Source organism: Ursus maritimus, unplaced genomic scaffold (assembly GCF_017311325.1).
Source record: "Ursus maritimus isolate PB19 unplaced genomic scaffold, ASM1731132v1 scaffold_5, whole genome shotgun sequence".
Lineage (NCBI taxonomy): Eukaryota > Metazoa > Chordata > Mammalia > Carnivora > Ursidae > Ursus > Ursus maritimus.
Window position 1 is genome coordinate 78,049,779 of NW_024426663.1, and position 11,963 is coordinate 78,061,741.

Sequence of the window (11,963 nt, forward strand, 5' to 3'; positions counted from 1 at the left end):
ACTGATGCTGGCAGGCCCGGGGGCAGGGAGGGGTGCCCAGGCGCTGCGACCCAGGACTCAGGGACACTGGCTCCAGGGCCACGAGCCGGCGCGACCCAGGCACATGGTCGGACAGACGCCAGGCAGGTTCCCGAAACTCCCCGAGCTACTAATACTTCAAGCAGGGCTGGCTGGAAGTGGGGACTTTGAAAATAAACATTTATTTCTATGTACGGTTTCTGGAAAATACAATAAACATGGTAAAAACCCCACAGAGTAGAAGAGTGTGTTCAACAAGCAGGAAGTCTCCCTCCACCCACTCTGCTGGCTCCCTGAGACACGCAGGCACTGCGGCGCCTTTAAGCAAATGCCTGCGTTTCTCCTTCCCTCGTTCTTTAGCCAAATGGCATCCAGCTGTGGCAATGTTCTGTGAAGTGCTTTTCTCAAGACAAGGATGTTCTGTATTTATTTGACTTTCTCCCCCCCTTCCTCAATATACCAGGGGCTCCTGCTTCTTGACCCCACCCACAGCCCAGCTGCAGCCCCTCCCAGCTCAGGGCCCACAGACCAGCTCTAGACCCCTCCCAGCTCAGGATCCCCAGACCACTACAGGCCCCTCCCAGCTCAGGGCCCCCAGACCAGCTGCAGGCTCCTCCCAGCTCAGGGGTCCCCAGACCAGCTGCAGGCCCCTCCCAGCTCAGGGCCCACAGACCACTACAGGCCCCTCCCAGCGCAGGGCCCACAAACCACTACAGGCCCCTCCCAGCTCAGGGGCCCCCAGACCAGCTGCAGGCTCCTCCCAGCTCAGGGCCCCTAGACCAGCTCTAAAGCCCTCCCAGCTTAGGGCCCACAGACCACTATAGGCCCCTCCCAGCTCAGGGCCCACAGACCAGCTCTAGATCCCTCCCAGCTCAGGGGCCCCAGACCAGCTGCAGGCCCCTCCTAGCTCAGGGCCCCTAGACCAGCTCTAAACCCCTCCCAGCTCAGGGCCCCCAGACCACTACAGGTCACTCCCAGCTCAGGGGCCCCCAGACCAGCTCTAGGCCCCTCCCAGCTCAGGGTCCCCAGACCACTACACGCCCCTCCCAGCTCAGGGCCCACAGACCAGCTCTAGACCCCTCCCAGCTCAGGGCCCCCAGACCACTACAGGTCCTCCCAACTCAGTGCCCACAGACCGCTACAGGACCCTCCCAGCTCAGGGCCCACAGACCAGCTCTAGATCCCTCCCAGCTCAGGGTCCACAGACCAGCTCTAGACCCCTCCCAGCTCAGTGCCCACAGACTACTACAGGCCCCTCCCAGCTCAGGGCCCACAGACCAGCTCTAGACTCCTCCCAGCTCAGGGCCCACAGACCACTACAGGCCCCTCCCAGCTCAGGGTCCACAAACCACTACAGGCCCCTCCCAGCTCAGGGCCCACAGACCAGCTCTAGGCCCCTCCCAGCTCAGGGGCCCCCAGACCAGCTGCAGGCTCTTCCCAGCTCAGGGCCCCTAGACCAGCTCTAAAGCCCTCCCAGCTCAAGGCCCACAGACCACTATAGGCCCCTCCCAGCTCAGGGGCCCCCAGACCAGCTGCAGGCCCCTCCCAGCTCAGGGCAGATCCATTCTGTGTTCTGCCAGCATCTTCACTGGGCCTGGGATGCCCACAGAACATCACCCTGGGCCACAGAGCCAGCCCCAAACCTCTTGGGTAAAAGAGTTTTAGCACCCTTGGCTCAAAACATACATGCAAATCTTCCCGGAGGATGATTCCTCAGTAAACTAAGGTCATTCAAGGCCAGTGTCTGGGGCGTGGCCTACTGCTCCTGCTGGGCCTCCTAGTGGCCTCGTGCCCCTCCACCCAGGGGCAGGAGGACAGCCAGGAGCCTGGGTGAGGACCAGAGGTAGGGTGTGCTCTGACGCTGTAGGTGTGACGTCCACATCTCTCTCTCAAGCTGCCCCTGGTGCTTCCAGAACATTCCCGTAGGAACCAGCTCTACATCAGGGAAGAAGGCTCAGGCAAAGCTCCTGCCTCATTACTGAGGCCCCACCTTTGTCTTCTCTGCCCTCAATTCCGCCACTAGGAAGCTGGAGAAGCAGCCCCATCCGTGGAGTGCGGGTGGGCCACCACCCCGCCCTGTCCCACCAGTCACTTTTCTGGGTCTCAGCCAGAAGCCCCCTTTTCCCTGCTCCCTGTAGCTGGGAGACCCCCAAGCAGGGATTGGGGGGCTGACCGCTCCTGCTCTGCCTTTCCCTCTGCACTCCCCTGGAGCCCCTCTTCCCAATGCCTTGTCCTATAGGAACGGTGTTGCAGGAGGAACGATCCCTACCAATGGGAATGAACTGGCCTGGCTCACAGGGTTGGGATTTGCTTTGTTGGCTGATAGAACAAGACTGTAAAAATCTCTGGGCCGATTTTAAATGACTGAGTCCATTTCTTTAAGAGTTCTAGGCATACTCAGGTTTCTTATTTCGTCCTGAGTCCCAGTTTCAGTTATATTATGGGGTAGGCCAAGTAAGAGCCCCCCAAAGATGTCCACATCCCAACCCTCAGAGCCTTACATGACAAAAGGGATGTGTGGATGTGATAAAGTACCTATTCTGACCCAGCGAGGGGGGCCTGGATTATTCAGGTGAGCCCAACAGATTGTCAAAAGGGTCATTGTGAAGAAGAGACAAGAGGGTCCGAGCCACAAAGGGAAGGAGGCGACAGGAGTGGGGAGGGAGAGGGCGTGATCTGAAGACGCCACGCTGCTGGCACTGCAGGTGAAGGACCCAGGACCGAGGAAGACCAGCGGCGCCTAAAAGCCGGAACCGGCGAGGAAACGGGTCCTCCCCTCTGAGCCTCCGGAAGGAGCACGGCCTGCCCACAGCTGGCGTTCAGCCCGCGAGACCCACTGCGGACTGCTGACTTCCAGAACTCCCAGATACGGGACCGTGTGAGGCCGCAAAGTGTATGGGAACTTGTGGCGGCAGCGACGGAAGCGAACCCATCCTGTTGTGATCAAGTGTCCACGTTGTCTAAACTCTTGAACTTACTGGCTCAAAGCTCTTTACGGCATTTCTCTCTCTTTTCTAAAACTCCGCTTTTTTATAGGTGTTCCTCCCAGTTCCTTCCCAACCCTGCTCGTTTGAGGCTTCCTGCTTCGGTCCCGGGTCCCTTCTGACACAGGTTTGTTTATACCTTAGGTCATTTCCTGGACCCGTGGCCTTTCTACATCATTCCCTTGTCCCCTATGGAGTTAACCTCTGCCTTTTACTATTTCCTTCTGATTTCCCGATTTCTGGGGTTAGACATGCTGACTTACTGAACTGGATGCTTGGCTCGTTAATTTCCCCCCTTTCTTCTTCTCCTCCTAAGATTTAAGGCTTCGAATTTCCTCCTGTGCACCTGCTTTTGCTGCAGCCCACAGATTCGGATACGTAGGGGCATTCTGACCATCATTCAGTTCTAAGTATTCTCTAACGCATATTTCCTCTTGAAGCCATGCGTCATGGAGAGATTTTTGTTCTGTTGTGTTGGTTACTTTGGGTCTGGCGTGTAGGAAGCATTCAATAATGTTGCTTCGTTATTATTATTATCATTGCCCAGCTTCTCAGTGGGAGAGGGGAGACTTGCCTCTGCTCTCCTTGCCTTTTCTTATGGAGCTAGAAAGGTGATGTGGGTCCTGCTCGGAGCCTCAAAGCGCACGGGGAGGAACCAAGGGAGTCTCGGCACGGTCTGCCCGCGTCTAGAAAGTTCTGGAATAATGAAGTCACGGGGGCCTGCCCAAAGCAACCCTGCACAGCTAAACCTGGACCCGGTAAGAGCCCTCCGAGAAACCTAATCTAAGGCAAAATCCCTGGACAGAAAGACGATGACAGCCATGCGCGCAGATAGATTCTCATTACGGCGTGAATCATCCCCTGCAGGGGAAAAGCAGAAGCATTCCTGTGCTATCATTTTTGACCCACCGCTCCAGTTTTCATAGCTGTAAAACAGCCCACGAAGGGTACCACGTATGACTTAGCAAGTCCCCTGATCAGGACGTGCTCGGTGCAGGACTCGGTAGGACGTGCTCGATAAATGCCAGGCTAGCAAGCAGCCCGGCCCTCATTTTGCAGAACAGATCGCAGCTGCTTCCCCTCCCACCCTCGGGCTGGAGGCACTGTTTCTGCTGACGGTGCTGCAGGGAGCATCCGCGTGTGCCCACGCTGCATGGCCAACGCCAGGGAAGGGAAATGCCGTGCGAGGGGGTGCACCCCGTTCTAAGTCGGGTTGGTTTCCTAAATGAAACATACCTCCGGCTAGTCTATCACTTCCAGCCGAGGAAGTGATGTGAGCCAAGGGACTGGCCATCAGCGGGGCGCGCCCACCTATTTGCTCTAATGCCCTTTGCGGGGAATGGGAAGTTGCGGCCAAGCGTGGTCTGACCCTGGGGCGGCCCGGAGAGGCGGGGGCCTGTCCGGCAATGAGTTCGATCAAACGCCCCTTTCATGAGCAGGAGAACGGGAGCGCACGCTTGCCTCCACCTCTGTTACCACCACACTGTCTGACGAGTAAACGAGAAGACACAGGCCAACACTGCCCGCCCCAAGAGGGGCGTGGGAACCGCAAGTGCAAGGTGGACCTTACGTGGATCTTGCCCTTGACGAAGGTGGTGATGTCTTCCTCATTGTCAAAGATGGACAGCGTCTGGAGTAAGTTATTTTCCAGCCATTCCCAGTGCTTGGTGATCTCTTTGCGGGAAGAACCTGGGGGAGGTTTGGTGGAGTAAAGAGGAAAATCGTTAACATCACCAGGCCTTAAACATAAGTTCAGAGACTAATAACCCAGATGACTAATTTGCTCTACCCAAAAGACTACAATCTTCAGGCTGTCTCTCTTTTCCATCTTCAACGTTCTGTATAGGTATGTAACAAAGTCACGAATGGTCCTGGTGAACACGAAAATAACTCTGGCAGAATCACAGAGTCATGCTGAAGAGAAGGCCTGCACCTCCACTAACACCAAGAAAGAGTGACCGTTTGATTCCTACGCCCTTCCAGAAGCAGTGTACGGATCTGCGGGTTTGCTTGGTTGTCACGATTTTCCTCGGGGATAAAGGACTTCATGTGGTCGCTGATATAGAGGGGACTAACCAGACACAGTCAGACTTGGTATAAGTGACTGCAGTCCTCCGGAGGATTCCTTCCTGTAGGACTCCAGGCCCCTGGCCAGCTCGTCTCCTGCTGGGCACACCAGAGGCTCTCACCCCTCTCTCTGAAGCCAGAGGCAGCCACCTAGGCCTTTGCCTGCAGGCCCCTCCTCCCCATCCCTGCTCACATCCCAGCCGAGCTCCTGCCTCCTCCGGGAACCCCTGCCTGACCCCGTCAGCTTCTGGCTGGCCCCCAGTGTCTGCCCCGCCTTGGAGGTGGTCCCTGTGCTCCTCAGGGAGGGGCCCTGCAGGGCACAGCAAGTCCAGTGGTAATGGAAAAACTTAAGAGAAGGCAGTTCACCACCACCCCCAAAGGGCAGGGCAGCTGTTTTCTCTGCCCCCGCCCCCCTGGAACTGGGAAAAGGGGACCCCCTGGAGGAGAAGTAAAGGGATGAGGGAAGTCTCTGCTTGGCCTGGCTTCCCCTGCCTCTCTGGGGTATGCTTGTGCCTGGCAGGGGCTTTGCACTGAAGAAGTGCTTTCTGAACGAATGAACAGAAAAGAAGGGGGAAGGCCCTACATCCTTCCAGCTGACCCGGGTTGGACAGTTTATGGACAGAGTGCCTAGAAGGCCCAGCTGATCCCCTGTGACCTATGCCTGCACACTGGGCATGGAGGGAGCCCGGGCAAGACACAAGACCAACACGGCTGCGGGCCACAGACATTTTTGCTGGGGTGACTGATTCTCTGGCACCCCATCCTTCCCTGCCTGGCAACATCTTCCACTGGCTGGAGACTCCATCCTGAGCCCGCCCCAGCCAGGCCCAGTGGGTTCCCACCATCTCTTCTGTCCCAGGCACCTGCTCAATTGCTCTGACACATGTCACAGCCCAGCCGGTCTTGGGGACAGTTGAATGTTTCTACCTTTACCCAACGAGCTCACTACTCTGACCATCAATTCTGAGTTAGGGCCCGCCCCCTCTCCCGTGGGCCAGCATGAAGCTGCCTCTGCGAAGGCGATTAAACCCAGGATCATACAACGTACAGCGAGCCACAACACACAGTCAAAAGGACCCCTGCAGGTCCCTTCAATCATCCATAAATGACCTTTCGCCCCCCATTTTTCTTTGGGCTTCTCATGTGGCCTCCTTTCCCTGGTATACAGAAGCTAAGGTCTAGCTGGTAGAAGGGATTTCTTTCTTTCTTCCTCTTTTCTGCCAAGAACCCATGTTTGAATTTGGAAGTTAAATCTGCAAGTAATGCAATTCAAGTGTGTCATTCTTTTCTACACCCGCGTTCCTGGCAACCTCAAACAGAAGAAATCCTGTCCACACTGCCTGTGTGGGTCTGTGTGCACTTCGATGATAAAATATTTACATGTGTGCATTTAAAAGAATTATTAGTTAGAAGTAACTCAGTCTTCACTTAGCACTAAGTAAACACAAACCATGCCGTCTTTGTGTTGGGTCCAGGGACTAAACAGAATGTAATCGCTAATTATTATGAAGGGTTATTTCTGCCTTTGGACCTTTTCGTGGAGTATCTTATTTACCTCTTAGAGAACCGTGGAGACAGTACCATTGTTTTCATTTCACAGGAGGAAACTGAGGCACAGTGAGGTTAAGTAAGTGGCCCAGTGTCACAGAGCCGGGAAGTAACCAAACCACCATCCTAACCCAGGCTGCCTACCGTGGCCCTCAGGGAGCTGCTGGTCTAGTGGGAGAGCCAGGGAGCCTGCAGCGTATGAAGTGCTGGTAAAGATGCGGCGAGTGTAGAGGAGCAAGAAGGAAAGGTGGCTGCCTGGGTCTGGGGAATCTGGTTTTCCATAGGAGCTGACACCCGGGCGGGTTCTCAACAGAGTGGGAGGTTAGGTGGACGTGGGGGGACACCAGGCACGCAGATCAGGACAGGTGTGGCTGGGAACTTTGGGTCCTGTGTCTGTCTGGTCTGGCTGCAGGCCAGGTGTGAGCTGAGGGGAGGACAGAGACGGAGATGGGCTGACCCCAAAAGTCCGTCAGTGGCACGCTAAGGAGCCGGGATTTACTGGGCAGGTGTCGGCATGACCAGTCTGGTTTGGCAGAGCTGAGGGGAGGGGCGTGCCCAGCAGAGGTCAGGGCAGGGCTGGGAGGTCTGGTGGAAGCTGGAGCGGTTGGCGTACGTAGCCTGAGGCTAAGAACTAAGGCTCTTCGGCACAGCTGGGGCTCTTCCCCAGCACCGGCCTGCTGCCACCAAAGGGGTTCCCACACTGCCACCAGCGTGGCCACCCTCCTCCTTCACTGCCACTGCCTGCCCCCTCCCTGTCTGCTCCCTGAGATAGAATATCGCCGAGACAGGAAAAATCTCGAGGGCCCATTTAAGAGTCACGTGTCTCTCTACAGCCCAGGCGCACACCAACCTCCCTGAGCCCTCTCTTCCGCAGGCCCTGGAACCAGGAGGACTGGGGCCCTACCACGCCCCACTTGGCCTTGGGCAAACCCAGACTTGGAAGCCTCTGTCTCTGGATTCAAACACAGGGGAAAGGGCACCTCCGTTCAGGAACTTGGGAGGAAGCAGACTTCTAAAGCCGGGGTCCAAGGAGGCTCTCATCACCTTTCTCAGGCCTCCTCACCCCCTCTGGGCCACCGCTTCCTCATTTTCAAAATAGGAAAAAAAACCCCAAAGTTCTACTTCTGGAGTTCTTCGGAGGTTTGCATAAGTGCCTGGCCCGCAGGAAGTGCTATCTGCCTGTATCCGTGAATGTGTCCAAGTGACCCCAGCCAGGCTGGTACCCGCTGACAGGGGCCCCCTCCCAGACGCTGGGGAGGGTTGGGCATATCTCCTCCTGGGAGGACGCCACGGCCGACTGTCATTACTGGCGGCAGTTACGTTCCATCACGTCTCCTAGAACATGGAACAGGCCAAGACTGATCCCAGGGGAGCTGCGGGGAGGGCCATGCTCCTGTAAGCCTGGGGTCCCAACATCTTCATCACGCGATCAGTACATGACTTTGTTTCATGTGGCTTTCTGTTTAAAGGCACCTTATTTCGTATATATTAATTCCCTAACAACACATGCCAGGCCAGCAGCACCGGCCGTAACTCAGGCCTGAATGAAGCTCCTTGAACACTGTGCTTCGGAACACAGCCGGCACCTCGGCACCCCACTCGGGGCCACTTGCCACAGCAACATCACCAACAAAAGCCCAAAGTATGGCCCAAAGACCACAGAAAGGACCCTGGTTTATAGTTTGACAGCTGCCAAAAGAAGGCAGGAGGACGCCTTGCCCCCTTCGGCTGGGAACCTGAGCGTCAGGCGGCTCAAAATTTTCACTGCTCTGCGTATGCACGTGTCCACGACTGTCCACAGATAATCCCCACGCTGCACAGGGCACCCGTGAACGTCTGAGCGGCCTTCCTGAGCGAGATGCAGGCCTGGGTCATGTGGTCTGAAGCACCGGGTTCTCCAGGGGCGACATCCAGCCCAGGAATGCAGGCTGTGTCCCCTCCCTCCCAGGGTCCCGCCACCCCCGGCTCATCCAGGGCAGGCCCTGCCCGGCACCTACCACATGCCACTGTCCAGTAGACCTGCGAGTCCTGGGTCTGGTGCAGGATTCGGTAAGGGGCCACGCGGGCACTGGAGTCCAACACCACGTCCAGGGTGCCCACGAGAAGACCTGGGGGCAGGGCAGAGAGAGGAGAGTAAGGGAGGGCCACACTCACAGCCGAGCCCTGGAGGCCAGCCAGGACGGGAGCACCACCCTCAATGCCCTGGCCCAGACGGAGACACAGCTTGGCATCCCCCTCGTCCACCAAATGACTTCTTTTTCCTCAAAGGCCTACCGAAAAATCCCCTCCCACTTCTTCCTGGCAGCTTCTGCTCCTTCCCCAGACTCACAAACACTTGTAGGCAGGGGCTGATGCAGGTTTTGGGGGGACTTTGTTATAAGCTGAAACAATTCTGGGAGGCCCTCTTCAGGAAAAATATAAAATTAGGTTGTTTTTAAATTTATTTTTAATTTTTTTCAAATACTTTTTTCAAAATTCTCAAAAATGAGAAAGTACAACCGTCACAAATTAAAAACAAAAACAATACCATGACTCTCACAAAATCCAGACAAACAGTACAATGTGTTTTACTAACTGCCAGACACATCTCTTAAGGGACATTTTTGGCCATGTATTCTTGCCGGCTTTTTTTTTTTTTTAAAAAAAGTAAGACAATGATTTTGTAATATCACTTTCCATTATCAACAACAGGAAGAGAATGTAGTCTTTCCTCCGCCAAGTAATCACAAATTTTTATTCTGGGAAGTGTTAAGGAAGTTCATTGTGGCTTCAGAAGTCATGACTGAAGAGGACACAGCAATTTTTAGACATGTCCAATTTGGGAAAACACTCATCCAGTTTTTTCCACCTTGGAAGCATTTTAGGGCACTTCAAATTTTCCTTCTCATCACGTACAGCCTTTGTCAATGACACCGTTACCCCGACAAATCAGAGGAAATGTCTGCCTTTTACCGCTGTGTTTGACTCTCTCTTCTCCGTTAAGTGAATTATCAAGATACCTAAAAACCTGTTCACTGTTCCTATTTGGAATTCACATTTTCCTTTTTAATGAAGTGCTGCTTTTGGTATGCTCTGGAAATAGTCTGTGACCCTTTTCCTGTTGATGTCAGAGTAATTTCTACTGATTGTATTAACTTGACCATAACGCTTTTGCTCCATATTCCATTTTTAACGATTTTTTCCCTCCCCAATCTTTAACACATAAAATTACTGATTATAAAAGAAGGTACCCGTCACATACACCCAAGTTAGGAATCTGTAGTCTCTCATTTGTTTTATTGAAATGTTCTAGAATGCCTAAGTTGCAGTTAAAGTGGCATATATTCAAGCTTTAAAGTGTTTGGAATAGACTTTTTTCATGGTTCCTGTTGGGGTTTCTTTTCTGGTCTTGGAAACTTTATTTGAATGCTTATTCTGTTGGCATATCCACGTTTCGAGATCTGAAAGCTTCTTCGTGGGCAGAATATCTCGTCATACTCAGACTCTTCCCTCTTCTTCTTTTTTTTAAAGATTTTATTTATTTATTTGACAGAGAGAGCAAGAGAGCACAAGCAGTGGGAACAGTAGAGGGAGAGGGAGAAGCAGGCTCCCCGCTGGGCAAGGAGCAGGACGTGGGGCTCAATCCCAGGACCCTGGGATCACAACCTGAGCCGAAAGCAGACGCTTAGCCCACTGAGTCACCCAGGCGCCTCTTATACTTAAACTCTTCAATGAAGGATCCAGGCTGGCATCTGGTTTTAAAAGCCAGCCTGAGGGGCGCCTGGGTGGCACAGCGGTTAAGCGTCTGCCTTCGGCTCAGGGCGTGATCCTGGCGATCCGGGATCGAGCCCCACATCAGGCTCTTCCACTATGAGCCTGCTTCTTCCTCTCCCACTCCCCCTGCTTGTGTTCCCTCTCTCGCTGGCTGTCTCTATCTCTGTCGAATAAATAAATAAATAAAATCTTTAAAAAAAAAAAAAAAAAAAAGCCAGCCTGATCAAAAGCACATTACTAACTGTTCCTCCCTTGGGGAGACAGGGTTCAGGAGACCATGATGCCTATGATGGCACCGGGAAGGCCAGGCAGAGGCCTTGGCAGGACTCACCAAACCTAGATGCAACAGGGAGTTGAAGGAGTGGCTCCTGGGGTGGGGGGCTGGGCTCTGAGAGAGATATGTGTGAGGTGGAAGGGGCCTTCTGTGCACAGGAAGGCGGAGCACAGAGGGTCCTAGCCACCGTCTGAGACGATCTTCAGAAGCAGAGAGCACAGAACAAGCCGCTGGAAGTGCACCAGCCAGATAGGACACACTGGCACGCTGGTGCAACAGAAGGTTCTGGGAACCGTGCCTCACTTTTCTGCACCGGCTTGCAGTAGCTTCTGAGGCTGACCACATTCAGACTCTCCAGAGGGGCTGCTGTCTAACCCCCTCGGAACAGCTAGTCCAGGACGCAGGTCCAGCGCTGGCTCCTGGGGTTCCTGTGGCTGTTGGGAGGCAGCCCGAGGCACTGAAGGGAACACAGTTTTCTTAGGAGAGGGACAGTGTCTTCCATATTAGGAGGTGTGGCCCCGGAGAGGGTGGCAGGGGACGTCTGTGGGAAACTTCTGCCTGCATCTGGCAGGGCTGTATTCGCTGCTCATGTTTCAAATCAGGATGTTTCACAGAGATGGCTGTTGATAACTTGTAAGAGCTGTCCATGTTGGGCCCGCCGTCCTGTATGGCCACAACGGGCCACCCGGAAGCACAGACACTGATCCGGCGGAGCCTGGCCCAGCTCCGCGATGGCCATCCCCGCACAGGCTTGGAGCACGAGGGCCTGTGGACCACACCTGCAGAGGGAAGCCCAGGGGACTTTCCCTGGACCCTACATGCCACAGGGCTGCAGGCGGTGCCTGTCCACCGTTAGCGTGCTGCCCAGGCGGACAAAGGGGCACCTTGGCTGGCTCACGCTGGTAAGTAGGCACAGCCTCCGTCTGCAGCTCCAGTCATCAAGCAGGAAAGGTGGGCGAGGAGAAACCAGGGGGTTGGGGGCTGAGGCCAGCAGCGGCTCGGGGGACCTCTGATCTCGCTAAAAGGGCAATTTTGGGGGTAAGGAAAGAAGCAAAAGAAAATGTGTGCTTGTGTCACTTGGCCCCTCGGAGGCACTTGGGGAAACTGAGGCAGAGGACGAGGACCAGGGGGTGTCGCCGACTTTCCGCTGTGAATCCCACTCCAGGAGGCTGCACGCGCCTGGGCCAAGCCCCGGGAAGCTCACCGGCACCGCGTCTGGGCAGAGGCCGCCCTGGGTCGGCCGAAGTCACCGAGCAGCCTCCCAACGCCAGCACCTTCGCCTTCCCCGGTCCTAGGCCCGGGCTCCCGGCGCGCCCCCC

General features: G+C 55.1%; 1 protein-coding gene across 4 annotated transcripts in view; it reads right to left on the reverse strand.

Moving 5' to 3' along the window:
- The window catches only part of TBC1D9B (TBC1 domain family member 9B), a 48,805-nt gene that overhangs the window by 29,654 nt on the left and 7,188 nt on the right, over positions 1-11,963 (reverse strand). For all 4 annotated transcript variants that reach the window (XM_040622635.1, XM_040622634.1, XM_040622633.1 and 1 more), the window contains exons 2-3: positions 8,615-8,725; positions 4,573-4,691 (exon numbers count right to left, since the gene is read on the reverse strand). In XM_040622635.1, the coding sequence (XP_040478569.1) occupies positions 4,573-4,691; positions 8,615-8,725 (230 nt within the window). The remainder of the gene's footprint in view (positions 1-4,572; positions 4,692-8,614; positions 8,726-11,963) is intronic.